The following is a 27,228-nucleotide window of genomic DNA, read 5'->3' as shown; positions in this document are numbered from 1 at the left end:
ACTGGTGGGGGCAGGTCTGTCACTTTATAACACTGGGATACAGTACTGGTGGGGGCAGGTCTGTCACTGTATAACACTGGGATACAGTACTGGTGGAAACAGGCTGACATTCAATGGATTTACTATCACTGAATCCCCCACTGTTCACATCCCGGACCATGGCCCACCAGCTTGTTGGTGAAAAGAGCAGATTAAAGGCATCCTGTGGGTTAATGGTTACCCTGGTCAGCTAATTTCACGCTGTTTATTGCGCAAACACATGGACGGACCTGTGGCCGTCACATTCGGCTGTGGTAAGTGCAGAGTCTACCTCAGATTACTGTGGGAGGACAGGGTACCTCAAAAATCTGAGCAACAATTGAAGCTCGCTGCTTCACCCTGCTACCAAGCAGAAGCAACACGAGTGGTACTCGCCACTAACAGGATGCTGATCTACCTCCAACACAATTGAGTATTTTGGTCTATGAATTCCAGTGACAGTGTGATGCCAGGTATTTAGGCCATACATATCCAAAGACTGGCAGATCACATCAAACAGTATGTGCCAGCCACTCTTCACAACAGGCATGGTACCACCCTGGGCTTGCAAAACTCAAAACATACAGTGCCCTACATTAGGTGTGATTCTGCAATTGGACAACATTTGCTAAATAACTCTCAGTGTGCTGAGAATTATGCTGACAACCAATTTAAAATTGTCAGTTAGGCTTACAGTGTGGTGCATTTGTGTGTACATATGTTAATACACAGGGCCCTGTTCTTTGTAGACAGAAAGAACAATCAGGGTCAAACTACCTGGTGTAAATTGCAAACAATGCTTGGCAGTTAACTGTCAGTCACCTGGTGCATCCTCCATGGAAACTTCCCCAACAATCAGAGTCTACTTCCCAACCAATCATAGACTAAGTGCTGTCATGGAACAAGTGCAATGAAGGTTCACCAGACTTGTTCCGGGGATGGCGGGACTGTTGTATGAAGAGAGATTGGGCAAACTGGGTTTATATTCTCCAGAATTTCAAAGAATGGGAGGTGATCTCAACAAAGAAGGATGAAGGGATTGATTAAGAAGGAGAAAGTACAGTACGAAAGGAAGCTTGCAGGGAACATAAAGACTGACACTAAGTTTCTACAGATATGTGAAGAGAAAGAGATTGGCAAAGAGAAATGTAGGCCCCCTACAGACAGAAACAGGGGAATGCATAATAAGGGACAAAGAAATGGCTGAGCAATTGAATAAATACTTTGGTTCTTGATTCACAAATGAGGACACAAATCAGATCCCGGAAATATTGGAGAATGAAAGGTTTAGTGAGAGGGAAGAACTGAGGGAGATCAGCATCAGTAGAGAAATGGTGTTGAGAAAACTGATGGGATTGAAGGCGGATAAATCCCCAGGGCCTGAGAATCTGCATCCCAGAGTGCTTAAGGACATAGTGGATACATTGGTGGTCATCTTCCAGGATTCTATAGACTCTGGAACTGTCCCTGCAGATTGGAAGGTAGCTCACGTCACTCCGATATTCAAAAAGGGAGGTAGAGAGAAAGCAGGGAATTATAGACCAGTAAGCCTAACATCGGTAGTGGGGAAAATACTTGAATACATTATCAAGGACTTTATAGCGGAACATTTGGAAAGCAGTGGCAGGATCAGTCAGAGTCAGCATGGATTTATGAAGGGAAAATCATGCTTGACAAATCTGTTGGAATTCTTTGAAGATGTAACCAGTACAGTCGACAAGGGGGAGCCAGTTGGTGGGGTATATTTGAACTTTCAGAAGGCGTTTGACAAAGTCCCGTAGAAGAGATTATTGTGCAAAATTAAAGTGCATGGGATTGGGGGAAATGTATTGAGGGGGATAGAAAACTGGTTGGCAGAGAGGAAACAAAGAGTAGGGTTTAATGGGTCCTTTTCAAATTGGCAGACAGTAACTAGTGGGGTACCACAGGGATCGGTGCTGGGACCCCAGCTATTCAGAATATATATTAGTGATTTGGATGACGGAACAAAATGTAACATCTCAAAGTTTGCAGATGATACTAAATTAGGTGGGAGGTTGAATTGTGTCGAGAATGCAGGGATCTTACAGCAAGATCTGGACTGGTTGGGCGAGTGGGCAAATCAATGGCAGATGCAGCATAATTTGGTTAAGTGTGAGGTTGTCACTTTGGAAGCAAAAACAGGAAGGCAGATTACTACCTGAATGGTTGTAAATTGGGAGAGTGGTGTGTGTAGCGGGACCTGGGTGTCCTTGTGCCATTCGCTGAAGGTAAGCATGCAGGTGCAGCAGGTGGTAAAGAAGGCTAATGGTATGTTGGCCTTCATTGCGAGAGGTTTCGAGTACAGACGCAGGGATATGTTGCTGCAATTATACAGGGCCTTGGTGAGGCCACACATGGAGTATTGTGTGCAGTTTTGGTCTCGTTTTCTGAGGAAGTATGTTCTTGCTCTTGAGAGAGTGCAGCAAAGGTTTACCAGACTGATTCTAGGCAGGACTGTCATATGAGGAGAGATTGACTAGGTTAGGATTGTTCTCGCTGGAGTTCAGAAGAATGAGGGGACTCTCATAGAGACTTATAAAATTCTAACAGGACTGGACAGGGTAGATGCAGGGAAGAAGTTCCCAATGGTGGGTGTGTCCAGAACCAGGGGTTACAGTCTGAGGATTCAGGGTAAACCATTTCGGACAGAGATGAGGAGACATTTCTTCACCCAAAGAGTGGTGAGCCTGTGGAATTCATTACCACAGGAAGTAGTTGATGCTAAAACTTTGAATATATTCAAGAGGCGGCTGGATATAGCACTTGGGGAGAATGGGATCAAAGGCTATGGGGAGAAAGCAGGATTAGGCTATTGAGTTGAATGATCAGCCATGATCGTGATGAATGGCGGAGCAGGCTCGAAGGGCCAAAAGGCCTCCTCCTGCTCCTATCTTCTATGTATCTCATTGAAATCTACAAAATGCTTAAAGGAATAGACAAGGTAGATGCATGTAAGATGTTTCCCTTGGTTGGGACGTCTAGAACCAAAAGCACAATTTCAAAATGTGGATGCCCCTTGGGACTGAGATACCGAGAGATTATTTTAGAGTTGTGAATCTTTGGAATTCTCTGCCCCAGAGGCTGTGGAAGGTCAGTCATTGAGGATATTAAAAGCGGAGATTGATAGATTTCTGATTAACAATAATGTAAGGAGTTACGGGGATAGTGGGTGTAAACGGTATTGAAGTATGATCCATTATCGTATTGAATGGCCGAGCAGGCTCGATGGGCTGAATTGCCTGCTCCTGTTCCTATACATTACAGATTGTTCAAGGACAACACGGTGGTGCAGTGGTTAGCACTACTGCCTCACTGTGCTGAGGACCCAGGTTCAATCCCGGCCCCGGTCACTGTTCGTGCGGAGTTCGCACATTCGCCCCGTGTCTGCGTGGGTCTCTCCCCCACAACCCAAAGATGTGCAGGGGCAGCACGGTGGCCCAGTGGTTAGCACTGTTGTCTCACAGTGCTGAAGTCCCGGGTTCGATCCCGGCTCTAGGTCACTAACCGTGTGGAGTTTGCACATTCTCCCCATGTCTGCGTGGGTCTCACCCCCACAACCCAAAGATGTGCAGGGTAGGTGAATTGGCCACACTCAATTGGCCTTTAATTGAAAAGAAAAGAACTGGGCACTTTAAATTTAAAAAAAATTTAAAAACATTACAAATTGTCCTTTTCCCCTTATATCGATATTTTTGCAAAATGTCCCGATGTGATCCAGACGGCAAGCTTCAACATGTCTTATTTCAGCAATATTCAGGTTCCCTGTCACCAAACGACTATTTGCTCAATCTTTGATTTTTCCCCAAAGTGTTCAGATGCCAATTTGCTGAACTGACCCAGGAATAAATGCATCTGTATCTTTGGTACGGTCTGTCTATTGTCTCCTGCTCACTTACTTGTAGGTGATGTTGAAGTGGTCCCACTTGTGTAGTAAGGGGTTAATGGCATAGCGCTTCTGGCGTGGTAGGAACGTTTTGGGCAACTCCTCTGGTGTGGTAGGAATCTGGTATGCTTTTCTTAATGCAGCTCTGCCCTCTTCCTAGAAACACAATAGAAATGATTTGGCTAAATGACCATTAAAGAAGGTGGAGAAAGACGTGTGTCAATCTGACAGACTGTAAGAAAAGGAAAAATAAAAATCATTGAATCATAGCACCATAGAATTAACAGCTCAGAAACTGGTCACTCTGTCCAATAGTTTCATTGTGGTGTTCATGTTCCACACGCGCCTTATCCTATTTTGATTACTCTCAGTCTATCAACATAACCTTCCATTCCTTTCTCCCTCGTGTGTTAATAGGTTTCCCTTAAATGCATCTAAACTATTCACCTCAACTCTCTAGAGTTTAGAAGAATGAAGTGAGATCTAATTGAGATATACAAAATGCCTAAAGGTATGGATAAAGTAGACACGAAGCAGATTTTTTTTATTTTAATAATCTTTATTGTCACAAGTTGGCAGTTATTAACACTGCCATGAAGTTCCTAGTCACCACATTCCGGCGCCTGTTCGGGTACACGGAGGGAGAATTCAGAATGTCCAAATTACCTAACAGCACGTCTTTCGGAACTTGTGGGAGGAAACCGGAGCGCCCGGAGGAAACCCACGCACACACGGGGAGAACGTGCAGACTCCGCACAGACAGTGACCCAAGCCGGGAATCGAACCTGCGACCCTGGCGCTGTGAAGCCACAGTGCTAACCACTGTGCGACCGTGCGATGGTTCCTCTTGAATGGCATTCTAAAAGAAGAGTTCATAAGAGGTAGCAAATTTAAAACAGATTTGAGGAGAAACTACTTCCCCCAAAAGGTTGTGAATCTGTGGGATTCACTACCCCAGAGTGCGGTGCATGCTGGGACAGTGAGTAAATTTAAGGAGGAGTTAGACAGATTTGTAATTGGTAATGGGTTGAAGGGTTATGGAGAACGGGCAGGACGGTGGAATTGAGGCCAGGATGGGATCAGCCGTGATCACATTGAGGGTGTTAGGCTCGGGAGGCTACATTGCCGAGTCCCACTCCTGGGTCACGTGTTCTAGGGAGGAGATGCTCTGGCTGATTTTGCAATCCAATTATTGGCCTGTAACATTGTAGATGGCAGATGAGGAACATATCAGCCATGATAGAATGGCGGAGTAGACTCGAAGGGCCGGATGGTCTCATTCTGCTCCTATATCTTATGAACCGCTGCATATGGTAGCAAACTTCACATTCTAACCACTAAAAACAAAGGAGGCTTCAGTCCAGTGTCTGGGCCGTGACTTTGACAGAGTTAGCTAATTAGACCCACTCCCCTGTTCTTCCCAATCGCCCAGAAGATTTCGCCCCCACAAATAATTATCCAATCTCCTCAACACCATAAGAAGGAAAAGCAGGAGTGGACCATTCGGCCCTGGAGCCTGCTCTGCCTTTCAACACGATCATGGATGATCTGAATGTGACCTGAACTCCACTTTCCTGCCTAGCTCCCATAATCCTTCACTACCTGGTCAATTAAATTCTGTCTACCTCAGCCTTGAATATATTCAATGACCCAAACTCCACCACTCACTAAAGTAGACAATCGCAAAGATTGACCACCAGGGGCCTTTCACAGTAACTTCACTGAAGCCGACTTGTGACAATAAGCGATTATTATTATTATCTAAGGGAAGAAACTCCTCCTTACCTCTGTCTTAAATGGCAGGCCCCTTATTTTGAATCTGTGCCCCATTTCTCCAGATTCCTCCGCAATGGGAAACTATGGGCGGGATTTACCGGCCTCGCGCGAGATTTGCGACACTGGAGACATCTCGCTGAATTCAAGCGAACCTCGTGAGGTGTCACGATCTGGATCTCGTCCGCACTCAATCCCAACCGGGCGCGTTTAGTACTAGTCCACACAAACCTGTGTCACTTGGGGACTCTGCCAGGCGGTTTGGGACTCCTGGGTGGTCAGGGACAGCGTTGGGTGGTGCCCTGGTTCTCCGTCTGGCACCCAGGCACCTTGGCACTGCCAGCCTAGCACCTTGGCACTGCCATCCTGGAACTGTCAGGGTACCAAGGGTAGGGGTCTGAGGGGGGCCTTGGCCATGAAAGGGGGAATGAGGGGGCTAGGAAGGAGTTAAGGGCAGATATGGAAGGGCCTCATCAATGTTGGGGGGATGAAGGATGGGGATCCTGAAAGAGAGGGGGTGCCCAAAAGAGGCGTTGGGAGGGCTGAAAATGAGAGTGAAGCTCAGCCACCCCACAGTGGGGTGCAGACTCGATGGACCGAATGGCCTCCTTCTGCACTGTAAATTCTATCTAGAGGTCAGTATGGGCGACATTAGCAATCAAATTCTCAAGCCTCCTCAAGATTGCCTCTTAAGTTGATACCGTAACCCATTTCAGATAAACTCTGGACAAAAAACTCTCACAAATGCTCAGTTGCTACACTCTGGGCTGGTGCCCAGCCAATTCCAGCCCCTCTTGACCCGGAGTCACAACACAAGTGAATTAACTACTAATTCTTTGAAAACTACCCAAAGTCTTTGGCCCTTGGCAGCCCAATAATTACAGTCACCAGGGCTATAAATGTAAACGCTATTACTGCTTATTAATAATAAAAACTGCAATGAAATATGCAGCAAGTACAACTGGTTAACTATTATCTAATTCCTAATCCCCCATTTTAACTTGTCCTCTATTCACACACACACACACAAACAAAGACAGACAAACACAGATGGGAAGAAAGGGGTAAAGAAAATCATAAGTAAAAGAGAAAAAGTATTTGTTTCAGATTGTTGCTTCCAGCACCTTAAGCCACTTCAAACTCGACTTTCGGTCCGAGGCTTTGCTTAAGATTTATTCGGGCCTCTGTAGTTTCGGAAATACTTGACTCACAGCCTTTCTGGAGAGAGAGAGAGAGGGGGTCCTGGTCTTTGTTTGCCGCCAGTAATAGTTTTCCTGTAGATTCATTCATTCAGGTTCTCTGCAGTTCCAAAAAGTCCTAAGGACTCCCGCAATGACTCATCGGTGCGAGAGGTCTTTTCTGCTTCCAGGGAGATGATCATTCTTGGTGTTCTCTCCCGGGTGGGGTCATTGTCACGTTCAGCAGGCACCTGATGTTCGATGTCAGCTGCCTGCCCTTGACAAAGCCCGTCTGGTCCTCCGCGACTACCTCTGGCAAGCAGACATTCAGCCGCCTCGCCAGGGCCTTTGTCAGGATCTCTGTATCTACGAAGAGCAGCGAGATGGGCCTGTAGGACCCGACTCCGTTGGGTCTTTGTCCTTTTTGGGTATCAGCTATACTGAGGCTTGTGTTAGTGTTGGTGAGTCTGCAAACTCTCCCACAAGTGCGGGGTCAATGCTGGAGGGAATTCTTTGTAGAAGTCCGCCGGGAATCCATGCGCTGGGCTGAGCTTAATGCAGCTAAAGGTGGTGCAGGGAGCACACCTAACCAGAACGTGAATGAGCGGGTTCTTTCCGGAGGTGGGGGACGAATGCCAATGGCGCCAGGGAGACCCAGCCAACCTTACCCACCTGCTGTGGGCTTGGCCCAGACGTGTCGGGTACTGGGCGACCTTTTTTGAGGCGATGTCTAAGGTTGTGGGAGTGAGGGTGGAGCCATGTCCACTAGTAGTGGTCTTCAGGGTTTCAAATCAGCCAGAACTCTTTAGGGGGGGGGGGGGGGCGACGCCCTAGCCTTTACCTGCCTGATCGCAGCCGGAGAATCCTGCTCGGCTGGCTATCAGCAGCACCACCCATAGCTGCACATCCTCCCCGTGTGTGCGTGGGGTTCCTCCGGGTGCTCCGGTTTCCTCCCACAGTCCAAAGATGTGCAGGTTAGGTGGATTGGCCATGCTAAATTGCCCTTGGTGTCCAAAATTGCCCTTAGTATTGGGTGGGGTTACTGGGTTATGGGGATAGGGTGGGGATGTGGACCTTGGGTAGGGTGCTCTTTCTAAGAGCCAGTGCAGACTCAATGGGCCGAATGGCCTCCTTCTGCACTGTAAATTCTATGATTAAAAAAAAAATTCTATGATCTGTTTGTAAATATATCAGCTGATTTCGGTTTGTCTTTTTTAAGACGTGCTTGTTAGGTCAATTGGACATTCTGAATTCTCCCTCAGTGTACCTGAACAGGCGCTGGAGTGTGGCGATTAGGGGCTGTTCACAGTAACATCTTTGCAGTGTTAATGTAAGCCTACTTTTTTGTTTTATATATTCAGAGTACCCAATTATTTTTTCTCCAATTAAGGGGCAATTCAGTGTGGGCAATCCACCTACCCTGCACATCTTTGGGTTTTGGGGGTGAAACCCACGCAGACACGGGGAGAATATGCAAACTCCACATGGACAGTGACCCAGGGCCGGGATTCGAATCCGGGTCCTCAGCGCCGCAGTCCCAGTGATAACCACTGCGCTACATGCCACCCCTATGTAAGCCTACTTGTGACAATAATAAAGATTATTATTATTTTCCTTTTTTTGCACAATTTTGTAATATGCAATTTATGAATTGTGAAATAGCACTCTCAAACCTGCAATATTATCACTGGGCAGCAACAATGGAAAGATTAAAGTGATGGATAAAGGAACAGGAGGCCGAATGGGTAAGAATGGGGAGAGCTCCTCCATGGGGACATCCCTCCGGGCCCTAACCACGGCAGCGCTCCCATCCCACCAACTAGACACTCAACGAGCCCAGTGGTGATAGTCGTACTCCAGTCGTGGAACCAACTACGACAGCACTTCGGTCCAACCAAGACGTCTATTAATGCACCCGTCTGCAAAACCACAGGTTCATGCCAGCCAAAATGGACACCACCTTCAAACGGTGGAGGCAGGACGGGGGGACGTTGACAGTTAGGGACTTCTACTCAGACAACGGATTGACAATACTAGAGGAACTGACAGAGAGGTTCCAACTGACTGGGGGAAACAAATTAAGATACATGCAAATTAAAATCTTCCTACGTAGGGAAACAAAGCATACCCATGGCCACCACAATAATTGCTATTAGAGGACCTATTGGACACGGACAATCGAGGGAGGGATAACTGTGGGAACCTGTGTGGGCGACTACTGGGACAGGCATGCTCTCCACTGGATGAGACGAGAGGAAAATGGGAGGAATGTTTTGTAATTGGGTGGGGACTCTGGAGCGAAGCACTTCACAGGGTCAACTCCACCTCCACTTGCGCAAGGCAAAGCCTAATGCAGCTAAAGTGGTGCTCAGAGTCCACTTACCCAGAACCCGAATGAGCAGGTTCTTCCCGGAGGTGGAGGACAAATGTGAAAAGTGCCAGAGGGGCCCGGCCAACCACACCCACATGTTCTTGTCTTACCCCAGACTTGCGGGGTACTGGACAGCCTTCTCTGAGGCAATGTCCAAGGTTGTGGGGATGAGGGTGGAGTCATGCCCAAAAGTGGCAATCATCAGGGTATCAGAACAGCCAGTACTCTTTATGAGGGGGAAGGGCCGACGCCTTTGCCTCCCTAATCGCCTGCTGAAGAATCCTGCTTCGCTGGCGGTCAGCAGCACCCCCAAAGCTGCGGACTGGCTGTCTGACCTAGCGGAATTTCTCCAAATGGAGAAAATCAAATTCACCATCCTCAGGTCAGAAGAGGTCTTCCACAAAAAAATGGGGGCCTTTCACCAACCTGTTCCAAGGCCTTTTTGTAGCCAACAGCCAATAAGCCAGGGAGAGCCACAGAAGAACCACAGATGCAAAAAGAAAGAGAGGGGGGGAGGGGGGGGAGGAGGAGGGAGGATGAGAACAAAGAGGCACAGGACCCAACCATACCCAACACGAAACAGCATACGTAGCACCATGCCACCCCAACAGGCCCAGGCTGGATGATCCAATAAACAAAGAAGACACGCCAGACAACAAGAAGGGGAGGGACATCAGGGAGAAAGGGGGAGTTGGGATCAGGAGGCCAAGTCAAAGCAAGGCTCCCGTATCAGCCTCCCCGAACAGGCGCCGGAATGTGGCGACTAGGGGCTTTTCATAGTAACTTCATTGAAGCCTACTTGTGACAATAAGCGATTATTATTATTATTAGAGACATATGAAGTTTAACCGGAGTACACAATGAATAATCAATGCATACAGTGAATTGTAACCGATGTATATAGTTTCTGTGTATGTTCACTTTCATCTGTGTTTTGTATAAAAAGAAAAACCCTAATAAAAACATTTATTTAAGAAAAGAGAATTCCACAGGCTCCCCACTCTCTGGGTGAAGAAATTCCTCCTCATCCCAATCCCACATGGTCGACCCCGTACCCTCAGACTGTGACCCCTGGTTCTGGACACCCCCATCATTAGGAACATCCTTCCTGCTTCTACCCTGTCCAGTCCTGTTAGAATTGTATAGGTTTTTATGAAATTCCCCCTTCATTCTTCTAAACTCCAGTGAATATAATCCAAACAGACTCAATCTCTCCCCTTACATCAGTCTGGTAAACCTTAGCTGCACTCCCTCAGTAGCAAGAACATTGTTCCTCAGATAAGGAGACCATAACAACACTGAATATTTCAGGTGTGGTCTCACCAAGGATCTCCATAACTGCAGGGCATCCCTGCTCCTGTACTCGAATCCTCTCGCTATGAAGGCCAACATACTATTCGTCTTCTTTACCGCCTGCCGTACCTGCATGCTTACGTTCAGCGGCTGGTGTATGAGGACACCAAGGTCTTGTTGCACATTCCTCTCTCTCAATTTATAGCCATTCAGATAATAATCTGCCTTCCAGTTTTTGCTATCAAACTGGATAACCTCACATTTATCCACATTATACTGCATCTGCCATGCATGTGCCCATTCACTCAGCCTGTCCAAATCCCGCTGAAGCATCTCTGCATCCTCCTCACAGCTCACCCTCCCACCCAGCTTTGTGTCATCTGCAAATTTGGAGATATTACATTTTGTTCCCTCATCTAAATCATTAATATATATTGTGAAATGTTGGGGTCCTGCACTAGTCATTGACTGCCATTTGGAAAAAGACATAGAACATACAGTGCAGAAGGAGGCCATTCGGCCAATCGAGTCTGCACCGACCCACTTAAGCTATCACTTCCGCCCTATCCCCATAACCCCTCCTAACCTTTTTGGTCACTAAGGGCAATTTTATCATGGCCGATCCACCTAACCTGCACGTCTTTGGACTGTGGGAGGAAACCGGAGCACCCGGAGGAAACCCACGCAGACAAGGGTAGAATGTGCAGACTCCGCACAGACAGTGGCCCAGTGGGGAATCGAACCTGGGACCCTGGCAAGCCACAATGCTAGCCACTATGCTACGCCTTTGTTTCTACTCTTTGTTTCCTGTCTGCCAACCAGTTTTTAATCAATCGCAATACACTAAACCCTATCCCATGCATTTTAATTTTACACACTAATCTTGACTGGAGTGGCGTAGTGGTATTGTCGCTGGGCTAGTAATCCAGAGACCCAGGGTAATGCTCTGGGCGGCTGGGTTCGAATCCCACCACGGCAGATGGTGGAATTTAAATTCAATAGAAATTTGGAATTATAAGTCTAACGATGATCATGAAACTGTTGTCGATTGTTGTAAAAATCCATCTGCTTCATTCAAACCCTTTAGGGAAGGAAATCTACCCTCCTTATCTAGCCTGGCCTACATGTGATTCCAGACCTACAGAAATGTGGTTGATCCTTAAATGCTCTCAGGGATGGGCAACAAATACTGGCCCAGCCAGCAACGCCCACATCACATGGCCGAATAAAGAAAAAGAGCCATATTTCCCCAATCTCGGAGTCAGAAAATTCAAGAAACACTCAAGGAGGAAGCACGAAAAATCCAGGCTGACACTCCAGTGCAGAGGGAGTGCTATACTGTCGGTGGTGTTGTCTTATGTATGTAATCCGCCTGCTCAGATGGAGGTAAAAGATTCCATGGCATTCGTTTGCAGAATAATAAGGGAGTTATCTCCATTGTTCTGGGCCAATATTTTCCCCTCAGTCAACATTACATAAACGGATAATCTGGCATTATCTCTGCTGTCCGTGTGAGATTACTGTGTACTAATTGGCTGCTGCTTTTCCCATGTTACAGCAGAGACTCGTCTTCCAAAGTACTTAATCGGCTGTGAAGAATTTTGCTGACCGCCAGAGATTGTGAAAAGCACAACATAAATGCAAGTCTTTCTTTTAATTGCTGGTATTTTTAGAAATAATAAACATGTTTAAAGATAATTAGAAACACACACAGTTTACCATGCCCCGAGAAAAGCTTTGTTTGTGGCAATGTTCAGAATTATTTTTAATTCCTGAAGGTTCCAGCACAGTCCGGGAAAGTTCGGTGACCCTGTTGATGGAAGATTGGAAACCATGGAGAGAAATGACGTAAACATCGGCAGGGAAAGATTTATTCCGGTTACTATCAGAGCACGAATAGAAACGGCTCAGTTCTCCATGGAGAAGAGAAGGCTAAGAGGAGATGTGATAGAGGTGTTCAAAATCATGAGTGGGCTGGACAGAGCAGATAGAGAGGAACTGCTCCCGCTCGTCAAAGGATCAAGAACCAGTGGGCACAGATTTAAGGTGATTGGCAAAAGAAGCAAATGTGATGTGAGAGAAAGCTTTTTCACTCAGTGATGGACCATCAATTCATACGAGTCGAGTTGTAGAAGAGAACAGTGGTTTTAATAAGCTACGAAGTATGCCAGCCTGCTGCTGCTCCCGCACTGAGAGCTGGCCACAGGTCTGCCAATTATATACCTCCCCCGAGGGGCGGAGCCACAGGCAGAGCCAACAGAAGCAGTCAGTAACAGTGAATAAGAACAACAGTGAACATATATACAGTGGTGGATAACAGTAGGACGAATAACGGTAAATATATATATATAGTAGCAATACATGGTTCACCACACTCAGCAAGTGGTTGGGGTCTGGAATACGCTGCCTGGAAGTGTGGTGGAGGCGGGTTCAATCAAGGCATTCAAGTGGGCGTTGGATGATTACTTGAACGGAAAATATGCGCAGGGATACGGGGAAGAGGCAGGGTACAGGCACCACGGGAAAGTTGCTCGATTGGAGAGCTAGCGCAGACCCGATGGGCCGAATAGCCTCCTCCTGCACCGTAACAATTCTGTGATCCGGTGAAAAATGTCCCTATTTGTTATCTTATGTTGAAGTTGCAGTTAGAAAAAGGGGTGGAGTACTCATCACCAGCTTTCATGATCAGATGAAATCTTTATTATTCCATGAAAATAATTTTTCGAATAAAGGCAGAACTATGTCAAACTAATTTTCCGATTTCTGAAAGAATTAGGCTGGTTAAATTCCTTAATCTCGACGTGGCAGTTTTCTCTCAATAAAATGTTAACATTTCTTTTTGCCAGAATTGATTGTTTATTTTTTTCTGGGTGCACAAAGGATCTTTTTTGTAAACGTTTGTAAAATTCCTTCTTACCAGCTCAATCTTCCACGTTGGAAAAGCTCCAGCAGGACTGAGGAACGGCAAGGACACCCAGAGCAACAGGAACAACGGGAAACTCCAAGAAGATATTTCAAAATTGGACCCTTTGCAACAATGACCCGTTCCTAAAGATTTCCTGTGCATTTCTTTTTTTTTTCACTCGCCGAAACAGCTGGAAAGCGACCCTTCAATACACATAAAAACGTAATGTTTCGCCAAGTTGCTGCGAATATGCTCCGTTGGGTCTCTTTGAGCAGTGAGTTAGGAACAAATTCTTGCACATTTCGGTTCTGAGCTTCGTTACAAAGGGCGAACAGTCACAATGTGTCAGAAGTGGATGGTAGCCCTCGAAGGCAGTCTCCCTCTCCGTCTCACCTCTCCAGATTAAAACCAGCTGCAAGAAACTGGAGAGGACGCCAAAGGGGGGGGGGGGGGGGGGGATTCTTGCCAGCGCAGCACTTTTTGTCTCCTTATTTCATATGGTAATTATTGCTCCTTGTGGTATATTCCTGCCTGTGAAAGTGCACAGCAGGGGCTGCCTGTGTTCCGTATTACACTGAACAGGACAAATTTTACTTCTATTATGTCAGACTCCGAGATTGCCACTGGTGTTAATTCTGAAATTACATTGATTACTCCAGTGATTTTTGAATTTGAATCAGGTCGTGGTTTCAAGCCCCACTCTAGAGACGATGTGGAGATGCTGGACTGGGGTGAGCACAGTAAGAAGTCTTACAACACCAGGTTAAAGTCAACAGGTTTGTATCACTAGCTTTCGGAGCGCTGCTCCTTCCTCAGGTGAATGAAGAGATATGTTCCAGAAACATATATATAGACAAATTCAAAGATGCCAAACAATGCTTGGAATGCGAGCATTAGCAGGTGATTAAATCTTTACAGATCCAGAGATGGGGTAACCCCAGGTTAAAGAGGTGTGAATAGTGTCAAGCCACGACAGTTGGTAGGATTTCGATGGCCAGATGGTGGGGGATGAATGTAATGCGACATGAATCCCAGGTCCTGGTTGAGGCCGCACTCATGTGTGCGGAACTTGGCTATAAGTTCCTGCTCGGCGATTCTGCGTTGTCTAGAGACTTCAGCACATAACCGTAACATTCCAGTGCAGCATTTAGGGAGGACTACTGTTGGAAGTACATTACACAGTGATTACTCTCATTGTGGGACCTCATTAGGTGCAAAGGGGCTGGTTTAGCACTGGGCTAAAGAGCTGGCTTTGAAAGCAGACCAAGGCAGGCCAGCAGCATGGTTCAATTCCCGTACCAGCCTCCCCAAACAGGCGCCGGAATGTGGCAACTAGGGGCTTTTCACAGTAACTTCATTTGAAGCCTACTTGTGACAATAAGCGATTTTCATTTCATGTCAATTGGAATCACTTGAATTACGAGTGTGCGTGCTCACTCGAGTGGGCAAGACATTCAGTTAAAGCTTGATAGGCCTGTAAGAGGCAAGCTTCAAAAGCTGCATTGGGCAGTGGGTGCTTAACATAACCCATAATTTCCTCCCAATTGTACTCCACTCCTCTTCATCTGCCAGGGTCATGAAGTTTTAGAAAGTCCCTGTCCCTGTCAAATGTAACGGATTGCATGGGAATACTAGTTTGAGGTAACTGGGAAGGCAGTGGCATCGGGGCGTTACGACTGGACTAATCCACAGACCCGGGTTATCAATTCCACCGTGGCAGATGGTGAAATTTGAATTCAATAAAAATCAGGAATGAGAAGTCAAATGATGACCATGAAGACATTGTCGATCGTCGTAACCAACTGGTTGGCTAATGCTCCCTTCAGGAAGGAAATCTGCCATTCTTACCTGGTCTGGTCTACAAGCGACTCCTGATGCAGAGATTGACTCGGAATTAATTAATTAATTTTTAAAAAGAACTGATTTAGTGAAACATATACATTTCATTGAACCAAAAAGCTTATTATTTCATTTCTGGGACAAGAGGCAGGGAATAGGTTCTGCACTGGTGCAATAATTAATAAAAGCCAGAAGAGGGAGAGCTGTTAAGCCATATTTCAGTCGGAGGTTGCAGAGTTTTCTCAGGCGAGCTGGAAGCTGTAACGTGTCTGGAAAGAAAAACACCCAAGTTATGCTATGGAGAGATCGGTTCTTCGAGAGTGGAATCAATGATGACTTGAATAATAACTCTCCCCACCACTTCGACCACTCCTTGTTTAATCACATGTGGTCACCTACAGCTCATTACGGTCAACTCGCCAGGGACTCCACGATTGGAAGATTAAGCTCCAGCACCCTGCTGGAGCAATTAAAATTTGTTTTGGAATGGAATACTTTCCTCTGTGGTATTTTTGGAGGTGGGGTGGCATTTAATCAGGCAGGGGCACAGCGTGGGTGAGTGTTGACCTGCCACGTCCCTATTTCAGGTTGGATTGAGGATAGGGCAGAAAGGCTCACAGGCATTGTTCCTGCCTTGGCACCAATTGGGGCCCTTATGTAGACAATAACTGCCAAGTTAAGGGCCCCATCTGACCACAGATAGGATTACTGGCACCTCTTCCGCGGGGTCGCTGAGCAGGGTTGCTGGTCTCATTGGCCAGCAGGACCTCTGCCTCTGGGTTCCCTGATTCTGGGGGAAGGCACAACACTGCCCGTAAATATCTGATTGGGCAGGTTGCCTTAAAGAGGAAAATTTAAGTGGGCTAAGCTTGTATATGCTGGTGTTAGATGACTTGTTTGAAACACATCTTATCTTGACCGGGTCAATGTAGAAAGGATGTTTCCTGTTGAGAAAGAATCTGGTACTGGGGGTCACCAGGTGCCACCCATTTGGGACAGAGGTGAAGATAATTTTTTTCTGAGTTCAAGAGTGAGGTGGTGGAATCAAACTGTTTGAATATCTTTAAGGCAGAAAGATTTTAGATCAGCAAAGGTTATTGGGGTAGGCAGGAATCGAGAGTGGAGGTTACAATCAGATCAGGTGTGGTCTCATTGAATGGCAGGGTAGGTTCGAGGGGCTGAGTGGTCTGTTCCTGGTTTAACTCATTGTCCATGAGACCCACCTTCTGTCACCCAGGTCTCTCAGTGGCCATAAGAGGGGATAGGACAGAAACTAGAGAAAGATTTGGGGGGGGGGAATAAAGGACATCTGGCCAGGTGGCACAATTGGAGAGATACAGCACACATCTGATCAGATCTTGTATCATAGATCATATCATAGAATTTACAGTGCTGAAGGCAGCCATTCAGCCCGTCGAGTGCGCACCGGCCCTTGGAAAGAGCACCCTACCCAAGCCTCTACCCTCTCCCCGTAACCCCACCTCACCTTTTTGGACACCAAGGGCAATTTAGCATAGCCAATCCACCTAACCTGCAGTCTTTGGACTGTGGGAGGAAACCGGAGCACCCGGGAACCCACGCACACACGGGGAGAACGTGCAGATTCTGCACAGACAGTGACCCAAGCCGGGAATCGAACATGGGATGCTGGAGCTGTGAAGCAACTGTGCTAACCACTGTTACCATGCTGCCCTTCTCCATCTTAGTGACACAGCAGCCCATAAACTTCTGAAGAGGCAGGGAAAGGACTTTTAAAACAAGAGTTTGTAGTAAAGAACCTGGGGGGGGGGGGGGGGGGGCGGGGGGGGGTTCTTTGCATTCTGGCATGATCCTAGATCAGTGAGCAGAATGGATGAGTGTTTTCAATGATCCAACCAGATCTGACAGCAGATGGCTAAATCAAGCATCCAGTCACATCCTTTCAGACGTATGGAGATTCCGGGAATATAAGAGGGCAGTGGACTCGAGAGACAGAGGACATGATGAGTTGAGGCAGAACCCGACGAGACAGGATAATGGTTTGGTTGTGGTCCATCCCATCAACAGCCCACTGGCTGCAAATGTTCTGAGCAGACAATATCCAGTTGAACAGGATGAGATGATCGTCAGATGTCAAAACTGTCGTTCGCCCTGCTGCCTCACGGCGCTGAGGTCCCAGATTCAATCCCGGCTCTGGGTCACGGTCCGTGTGGAGTTTGCACATTCTCCCCATGTTTGCGTGGGTTTTGTCCCGACAACACAAAGATGGCAAGGTAGGTGGATTGAACACTAAATTGCCCCTTAATTGGAACAAAAATGATTTGGGTACTCAAAATTTATAAATTAAAAAAAAGACAAAACTGCCAGAAGAGAGCAAGGGCAGAGGGGGAAAAATACATTCATTATCGCTTCTTTCACATTACCAAATCGCCAAAGCTGCTTTACAGGACAAGTGGGAAGCCGTAAAGATGTTACAGGAGTTATGAACATATTGATATTCAGTCAATGACAGATCTGTATTCGTGCAGCACGGTGGCGCAGTGGTTAGCACCGAGGTCCCGGGTTCAATCACTGCTCTGGGTCACTATCCATGTTGAGTTTGCACTTTCTCCCCTTGTTTGAGTGGGTTTTGCCCCCACAACCCAAAGACGTGCAGGGTAGGTGGATTGGCCACGCTAAATTGCCCCTTAATTAGAAAAAATGAATTGGGTACTCTAAATGTATTTAAAAAAAATAAAATTTAAGGAAATGACAGATCTGCATCTCAACTCATTTTCCACTTATGTTCCACAGGGCAGCACGGTAGCACAGTGGTTAGCACGGTGGCTTCACAGCACCAGGGTCCCAGGTTCGATTCTCCGCTGGGTCACTGTCTGTGCGGAGTCTGCACGTTCGCCCACAGTCCACAGACTGCAGGTTAGGTGGACTGGATATGCTAAATTGCCCTTAAGTGTCCAAAAAGGTTAGATGGGGTTATTGGTTTACAGGGATAGGGTGGAAGTGAGGGCTTTAAGTGGGCCGGTGCAGACCCGATGGGCCAAATGGCCTCCTTCTGCACTCTATGTTCTATCCCTCAATACGTCATAAAAGAAAAATCTCTCCAACATAACTCTGGAGTCTTCAAATGACTGAGGGGCAAAGAGGAATGGCTGAGGGGGATTTGGGGAAATAGAAGCAAGAGGTTTACCTTGAACTGTGGAACACAGATTGGAAAGCAGAATAAATAAAAATCATCACAATCTGTACTGATCCTGTATGGTTTATTAAGTTTAACTGGACGATCACAAAAGTTGCCAAAGAGCGATCACACCATCAAGCAAAAGGATTTACAGGCAAGTGTCTTCCACATTCGTCCTTTTAAGACTTCCCTTCTCTAAAAATGGTGCAGGTTTAGGTCTGACTGACCAAAATCGGCATGATCACACACACACTTACATACACTGAGCTCAGGCCCACCGTCAACAGACAGGGGTAGGAATATGCAGCCTTTGTGCTGTAATGTAAAGTTATGTGCACCAACTAGTTCCATGGAAAAGGGTAAACAAGTGAAAACCAGAGTGATCAATAAGAGAAAATGTCATGGCCATGTAACCAACTTTTAAAAAAAATAAAAGTGGGTCACTCTGGCTCGCTTTGTCCTTCCTCGATAAAGGTCCTGGTCATTATACTTGGGATTAGTTAAGATGTAGACAAGTTTATTATTTCCCAACTGGATAAAGCACATATTGCTCCCCTCAAATCAGCTAACTGCATATAGAAATACCCTTGGGCCGTTCCCAAATACTTCAGATTTTAATCATTCATGATGTCCTCGTTTATGGGGCCATCTGCCAAACATACCCCCTTTGCCCAGTGGCCGTCACTGCAAAAGGTTGCTTGTGATTTTGCAACCGTCAGCCAGCGAACTGACATTCTTCTTTCCCTCTCACCATCACATTAACCAAAGACAAGTAGCAACACTGCGACAAGAATTTTTTGGTCACAAGAACTATTTTTTAAAAAAGACACTTTCGGCAATGCAACCACAGCTCAAAGAAAGGACCAGCAGTATCTCTTGATTGCACAGAAAATTCATTACAACAATGCCATCAGTATACATTTCAATCTCTATCAGGAACGTCCAGTTACATTCTATGTTCTATGGAACTACAATACACATATATAGTTGGAAAATACATTTCATGAAGTGAATGTGAAATAGGGCATGGGACAGGAGCTGCTTTGCACACTGGGCGCTGCCAATGAGGGGGAATACATAAAAATCAACTGAAATGAGGCGAAAGCAGGATTGTTTATCGATTGGTCTCCGTTGTTGGTGGTGCAGCCACACCCTTACAAATGTAGCTACTGCCATCTCCTAGGCAATGTCAAGTATACGGTGTAGTGACCAACACGGAGAGAGAGAGTCCGATGTGTTTCAGTGGGTGCCGCAGGGGGCTAATGGGTAAGCCCTGTTTCTCAGCATCTGGTCTCATAGATCCCGCTTCGCCCAATGTACCGGACCCATTTTATCACATCGTGATCGCTGTAGTTCAGCTTCGGCTCAAACACTTTAAGGTACCGCACCTTCAGTCCAGATGGAGCAAACGGGACCTGCGCAGAATAACAGGACAGATTTAGTACAATTGGTAGTGGTCAAAAAGAACAAAGCTGATAAAGCAAGATTACGCTGCTGTGATAATGGAGGGAAATCTACATCATCTGGGTGGAAAACAGAAATATGAAAAAAAGGGATTAAAAAAAAAATATATATATATATAATATAGAGAAAGAACAGCAAAGAAAAGTGTGAACCCATTAAAGACACATGCAGGCAGCAGTCTAGAATACGGCAGGATATTTAGAATGTCAAACTAGAACTAGGCAATTTGGGGTAAATGCCAGGAAGCATGTCTTTACACAAAGGGTAGTGGAAGCCTGGAACACGAGTGCAAGGCTGTCAGTTGGAAATTTCAGAGATCGATAGATTTTCGTTAAGGCAGGATATAAAGATTACAAACGAAGGCAGGTTAAAATGGAGTTAAAAGCAACTATAGCCAAAATAAATGGCAGTATACACTGGAGGGCTGTTGGCCTGGTTGTATGAAGTTGTAACGGTTAAAAAGTAAATTACAGACTTCCGGGTGCGGCTATGCAGAGCTAGGTCGCATATTCGGCAGCTCCTGCTTGGAACGGACTTTTGGGCTCTTTTACAGGGCCCCCACGGCATTTGTTTGACATTTCCCGGTGTGGGAAGAAGGCGGCAATATTCCCCCGACAGTGTCCCCCAGGAAGGGTATGTCTCTTGGTTGCCAGACACACGCAGAAACAGTGAAAGATTTGGCTGCAACTACAGGATAAACAGGGCCTCTTCCAGCATGCAGGCGGGGGAAGGGCAAGCTTAAAGCTGCAAGCTGACCTGAGGGCCTGTATCAAAGGTGAATTCTAGCAGCAGAGGGAACAACTGTGAAAAGACCTCATCAAGGCCACTGAAGGGACTTCCGGTTGCGGTGATGCCTAGCTAGCCGCACGCTTCGGCGGCTCCAGCTCCGATGGACCTTCGGGCTCTTTTAAGAGCCTCAACGGGGAATTTTTCGACGACGCAACCCGGTGTGGGGCGTGTGAGAAGGGAGTCCCCCCCCAAACGAAGGAGGAAAAAACCGGCGGCAGCGGCTGCAGCGCGAGGAATCGTCGACCAAAGGGTCAGAAAGAGAGAAGTACAAGATGGCGGCGGAGAAAGCGCAGGCGACATGGGGGCCTGAGCATGAAATTGTGAGACGGTGCGTGGAGCTGCTGAAGAGGGAGGTGCTGACCCCGTTGCTACAGGCAATTGAGGGGCTCAAGGAGACATTAAAGACCCAGGAGACAGAGCTCCGTGTGGTGGAGCAGAAGGTGACAGATACTGAGGACGAGATCCTGGGCCTGGCGGTTAAGACACAGACGCACGAGGCACTTCATAAAAAGTGTACTGAAAGGATCGAAGCCCTAGAAAATGGAGCGCGAAGGAAGAACCTTCGGATACTGGGTCTCCCTGAGGGTGTGGAAGGAGTGGACTGTGGAGCGTACGCAAGTACGATGCTGAGCTCACTGATGGGTGCTGAGGCCCCTACGGGCCCCTTGGAGGTGGAGTGGGCAAATCGGATTCCGGCGAGAAGACCAAAAGCGGGAGAACCACCCAGGGCGATAATCGTGCGATTTTACCGCCTTAAGGATAGAGAAGAGGTCCTGAGATGGGCTAAAAAGGTGCGGAGTAGCAGATGGGAGAATGCAGTGGTACGGGTATACCAGGATTGGAGTGCGGAGGTGGCGAGAAGGAGGGCGAGCTTCAACCGAGCCAAAGAGGTGTTGCATAAAAGGAAGGTGAAGTTCGGGATGCTGCAGCCGGCAAGACTATGGGTCACGTATCAGGAGAGACACCATTATTTCGAGACGGCGGAGGAAGCATGGACCTTCATCAAAGAAGAGAAATTGGATCGGAACTGAGGGACTGATGCTGCAGGAAATGTTATTGATAATGTTACGGTGGAAGTTAATTGAGAAGTAAACAGGGAAGGGGGGAGACATTGGGGAAATGTGGGCGCCGGTGAGGGGGGAAAGACGGGACATAGTTGGAGAATGGGGAAGGGGAGGGGGAGGGGAAAGGGAGCTGCGCCATAAGAGGCGGGTCAGGTAAAGGGATGTTCCCGCACCAGAAAGAATAAGGCGGGAAGACAGGCGCAAGGCGGATGGGAGTTCCCCACATGGGGAGGTCGAGGAGTGAGCAGGAGTAGCCGGGGTCAGTTGAAGTCAGCTGACTTACGGAAGTAATATGGGGGGAGCAATCAAGCTAGAAAGAGATCTAGCGGGGAGGGGAGGAGGGAGGGAGAAGGGGGGGGGGGGGGGACAACTGGGTTGCTGCTGCGGAAATCCAAAAGGAAATGGCTAAAGAGTGGGTGGGCGGGGATGGTGTGCGACGCTGGGGGAGCGAGCGGGAGCGCGGAGGCGGGATATGGGACTGGCCTAGAGAAGGTAATGGCTAGTCGACACGGGAGGGGGGCAGGTAGCCCCCTAGTGAGGCTGATCACATGGAACGTGAGAGGCCTGAACGGACCGATAAAAAGGGCCCGAGTGCTCGCGCATTTGAAAGGACTAAGGGCAGACGTGGTTATGCTCCAAGAGACGCACCTAAAGGTGGCGGACCAAGTTAGGCTAAGGAAAGGATGGGTGGGACAGGTGTTCCACTCAGGACTGGACGCAAAGAATAGAGGGGTGGCCATTTTGGTGGGGAAACAGGTCGCATTTGAAGCAAAGAACATTGTAGCAGATAGCGGAGGTAGATATGTAATGGTGAGTGGCAGGCTGGAGGGAATGGAGGTCGTGTTGGTTAACGTGTATGCCCCAAACTGGGACGATGCGGGATTTATGAGACGGATGCTGGGGCGTATACCGGACCTGGAGGTAGGAAACTTGATTTTAGGAGGGGACTTTAATACGGTGCTGGACCCGGGGCTAGATAGATCCAGCTCAAGGACCGGAAGAAGGCCGGCAGCGGCCAAGGTACTTAAGGGGTTTATGGACCAAATGGGGGGAGTGGATCCATGGCGATTTCTTAGACCTAGGGCTAGGGAGTATTCCTTCTTCTCCCATGTCCATAAAGTGTACTCCCGGATAGATTTTTTTGTTTTGGGAAGGTCGTTGATCTCTAGGGTGGAAGAAGCTGAGTACTCAGCCATAGCGGTTTCGGATCATGCCCCACATTGGGTGGACCTGGAATTAGGAGAGGAAAGGGAGCAGAGAACACTCTGGCGATTAGATGTGGGACTGATGGCGGATGAGGGAGTGTGTGCAAGAGTGCGGGGGTGTATTGAGAGATACCTGGAGGTCAATGACGACGGCGAGGTCCCTGTGGGAGTGGTATGGGAAGCACTAAAAGCGGTGGTCAGAGGAGAGCTGATCTCCATTGGGGCCCACAAAAGGAAAACAGAGGCCAAGGAAAGGGAAAGATTACTGGGGGAGATTTTAAGGGTGGATAGGGAATTTGCAGAGACCCCGGAGGAGGAATTGTACAGGGAGAGGAGACGACTCCAGACGGAATTTGACCTTCTGACCACCAGAAAGGCGGAGGTACTGTGGAGGAAGGCACAGGGGAGGAGGTATGAATATGGGGAAAAGGCGAGTCGCCTGTTGGCTCATCAATTGCGAAAGAGGGCAGCAGCGAGGGAAATAGGAGGAATTAGAGACGAAAGGGGAGACACGGTGCGAAGGGCAGGAAAGATAAATGAGGTGTTCAAGACCTTCTATGAGGAACTGTATAGGTCTCAACCCCCAGAGGGAGAGGAGGGGATGCGGCAGTTACTGGACCAATTGAGGTTCCCGAAAGTGGAGGAGCGGGGGGTGGTAGGCCTGGGGGCACCGATTGGGGTGGACGAGGTTATTAAGGGACTGGGAAGCATGCAAGCAGGGAAGGCCCCAGGACCAGACGGGTTCCCGGTGGAGTATTACAGAAAATATGTGGACTTGTTGGCCCCGTTGATGGTGAGGACGTTCAATGAGGCCAGGAAAGGGGGGACTCTACCCCCGACGATGTCGGAGGCGACGATATCATTAATTTTGAAGAGGGATAAAGATCCGTTGCAGTGCGGGTCCTATAGACCCATTTCATTGTTGAACGTAGACGCCAAATTGTTGGCAAAGGTACTGGCATCGAGGATAGAGGACTGTGTCCCGGGGGTGGTGCACGAAGATCAGACAGGGTTCGTAAAAGGGAGACAACTGAATGTTAACGTGCGACGACTATTAGGGGTGATAATGATGCCCCCAGTGGAGGGGGAGGCAGAGATAGTGGCGGCAATGGACGCAGAGAAGGCATTTGATAGGGTGGAGTGGGAGTATTTATGGGAAGTGTTAAGGAGGTTTGGGTTTGGGAACGGGTTTATTAGCTGGGTTAGACTTCTTTATGGGGCTCCAACGGCAAGCGTAGTTACAGGTCGACATAGATCGGAGTATTTCCGACTATATAGGGGAACAAGACAGGGATGCCCGCTGTCTCCATTGTTGTTCGCGTTGGCAATTGAACCTCTGGCCATGGCGTTGAGAGACTCCAGGAAATGGAGAGGGGTGATTAGAGGGGGAGAAGAACACCGAGTCTCGTTATATGCGGATGACCTATTGTTATACGTGTCGGACCCAGCGGGGGGAATGATAGAGGTTATGCGAATTTTGAGGGGGTTCGGGGATTTCTCGGGGTATAGGCTAAACATGGGAAAGAGTGAATTATTTGTGATACATCCAGGGGACCAGAGTAGAGAGATAGAAGGCTTGCCTCTAAGGAAAGTGGAAAGAAACTTCCGATACCTGGGGATTCAGATCGCTAGGAGCTGGGGAACCTTGCACAGACTTAATCTGACACGGTTGGTAGAACAAATGGAGGAGGACTTCAAGAGGTGGGACATGCAGCCTCTATCGCTGGCGGGCAGGGTGCAAGCAATTAAGATGATGGTCCTCCCGAGGTTCTTATTTGTATTTCAATGTCTCCCTATACTAATCACTAAGACCTTTTTTAATAAAATAGACAGGAGCATCACGAGCTTCGTGTGGGCAGGGAAAGTTCCGAGAGTAAGGAGGGGGTTCCTTCAGCGTAGTAGGGACAGAGGAGGATTGGCACTACCGAACTTGGGCGATTACTATTGGGCCGCCAATGTGGCAATGATACGTAAATGGATGATGGAGGGTGAGGGAGCGGCGTGGGAAAGACTGGAGAGAAAGTCCTGTAAAGGGATGAGTTTAGAGGCGCTGGTGACGGCGCCGCTACCGATCTCACCTAAAAAGTTTACCACGAACCCGGTGGTGGCGGCAACATTGAATATCTGGGGACAGTGGAGGCGACAGAGAGGGGTGCGGGGAGCCCTGGTGGGGTCCCCAATCAGGAACAACCATAGGTTCGCCCCAGGAAGAATGGATGGAGGATTTCAGAGCTGGTTCCAGTTGGGAATTAGGAGGGTGGGAGATTTATTTATAGATGGGACTTTTGCGAGCTTGGGAGCATTGGAGGAAAAGTATAAGTTGCCCCGGGGAAATTTCTTGAGATATATGCAGGTGAGGGCATTTACTAGACAACAGGTGAGGGAATTTCCATTGCTCCCGACACAGGGGATACAGGACAGGGTGCTTTCAGGGGTGTGGGTCGGAGAGGGCAAGGTGTCAGAGATTTACCGAGAGATGAGGGAAGAGGGGGAGGAGTCGGTGGGCGAACTAAAAGGAAAGTGGGAAGAAGAACTAGGGGAGGAGATAGAGGAGGGTATGTGGGCTGATGCCCTAAGCAGGGTAAATTCCTCTTCCTCATGCGCCAGGCTTAGCCTGATTCAATTTAAGGTGCTACATAGAGCACACATAACGGGAGCAAGATTGAGCAGGTTCTTTGGAGTGGAGGACAAATGTGGGAGGTGTGGCGGGAGCCCGGCAAACCACGCACATATGTTTTGGGCATGCCCGGCACTGGAAGGGTATTGGAAGGGAGTGACGGGAGTGATTTCGCGGGTGGTGAAGGCCCGGGTCAAACCAGGCTGGGGGTTAGCTCTATTTGGAGTTGCGGAAGAGCCGGGAGTGCAGGAGGCGAAAGAGGCCGACGTTGTGGCCTTTGCGTCCCTAGTAGCCCGGCGCAGGATCCTACTCATGTGGAAGGAGGCGAAACCCCCCGGACTGGAGGCCTGGGTAAATGATATGGCGGGGTTCATTAAACTGGAGCAGATAAAGTTTGCCCTGAGAGGATCGGCTCAAGGGTTCACCAGGCGGTGGCAGCCATTTCTCGACTACCTAGGGGAACGTTAGAGGGAAGACAGATGACCAGCAGCAGCAACCCAGGGGGAGGGGGGGGTTTAGTTTAGGTCAAAAATAAAGGGGTTTTGTTACTTGTGTATTGTTTAAAATTTCTGTATTGTTATTGTTGCGTTTGCTTTGTAAGAGGGGAAAAATTGTTGTTTGGGAAAAAATTTTCAATAAAACATTTATAAAAAAAAAAACTAAATTACAGTCTCCCCCAACACTCCATTCATTACCCCAAAGCAGAAACAAGACAAAACTCCAGCAGTACAAGGGAACCGACACTTCGAGAGGGACAGTGGATTCATCGCCAGTTTAAAGGACAAACGCAAGGGGCAGCACGGTGGTTAGCACAATTGCTTCACAGCTCCAGGGTCCCAGGTTTGATTCCCCGCTGGGCCACTGTCTGTGCGGGGTTTGCACGTTCTCCCCGTGTCTGCGTGGGTTTCCTCCGGGTGCTCCGATTTCCTCCCACAGTCCAAAGATGTGCAGGTTAGGTTAGGTGGATTGGCCATGCTAAATTGCCCTTAGTGTCCAAAATTTCCCTTAATGCTGGGTGGGGTTACTGGGTTGTGGGGATAGGGTGGAGGTGTGTACTTGGGTGGGGTGCTCTTTCCAAGAGCAGGTGCAGACTCGATGGGCCGAATGGTCTCCTTTTGCACTGTAAATTCTATGTAAGTGAGAAAAATGACCGACAGTGCGCAAATCTCCAGAAACATTATTAAAGGAATAGGTAATAAAATTACAGATGCATTAGCCATCACTTTCCAATGCTCCCTACATTTAGAAACAGTGGCCTTGAATTGGGAAAAGTAGAAATGTCGCTCTGCTCAGCTGTGTTGTCACAGCCACAAAAGTCTTTGCTGCCCTCTGCCCAGCCTCACAGACAGAAAACTGACATCTTGAAATGTGAGAATTGTAGATTTTTTAAAAACATGCACACAGAATTCAGAAATAATCAGTAAAACACACGTTGCTTCAGTGCCTTGCAGACTATAATTGTACTTGCCTCAAAGTTCATGGAGATGGGTGGACGAGCCCATTTCTTCTTGTCATTCGTGGGTAGAAGCTCGATCTCAGCACTGATCTGTGATTCCTTCATTCCTGCCATTCGTTTAATCCTGCGGGAGTCAGTTGAGGAGGAATTCATGAATTCATCTTGTGCTTTCCAAATGCAAGTTACGACACAGCA

General features: G+C 47.8%; 2 protein-coding genes across 4 annotated transcripts in view; both read right to left on the bottom strand.

Annotated features, from left to right (window-relative positions):
• mmp23bb (matrix metallopeptidase 23bb) overlaps positions 1–13,860 on the bottom strand; it is a 38,668-nt gene extending 24,808 nt beyond the window's left edge. The window contains exons 1-2 of the mRNA XM_072473743.1: positions 13,455–13,860; positions 3,936–4,078 (exon numbers count right to left, since the gene is read on the bottom strand). Of these exons, the coding sequence (XP_072329844.1) occupies positions 3,936–4,078; positions 13,455–13,604 (293 nt within the window). The 5' untranslated portion in view covers positions 13,605–13,860. The remainder of the gene's footprint in view (positions 1–3,935; positions 4,079–13,454) is intronic.
• A 4,643-nt stretch (positions 13,861–18,503) lies between these two features.
• Positions 18,504–27,228, bottom strand: part of LOC140389541 (AP-2 complex subunit mu) — a 67,363-nt gene continuing 58,638 nt past the window's right edge. For all 3 annotated transcript variants that reach the window (XM_072473739.1, XM_072473742.1, XM_072473740.1), the window contains exons 10-11: positions 27,046–27,157; positions 18,504–19,853 (exon numbers count right to left, since the gene is read on the bottom strand). In XM_072473739.1, coding sequence (XP_072329840.1) covers positions 19,719–19,853; positions 27,046–27,157 — 247 coding nt within the window. In that variant the 3' untranslated portion in view covers positions 18,504–19,718. The remainder of the gene's footprint in view (positions 19,854–27,045; positions 27,158–27,228) is intronic.

The sequence above is a fragment of the Scyliorhinus torazame genome, chromosome 14 (assembly GCF_047496885.1).
Source record: "Scyliorhinus torazame isolate Kashiwa2021f chromosome 14, sScyTor2.1, whole genome shotgun sequence".
In the NCBI taxonomy this organism is placed as follows: Eukaryota; Metazoa; Chordata; class Chondrichthyes; order Carcharhiniformes; family Scyliorhinidae; genus Scyliorhinus; species Scyliorhinus torazame.
Note: the sequence above shows the minus strand (reverse complement) of the source record. Positions and strands in the feature narration are given on the sequence as shown.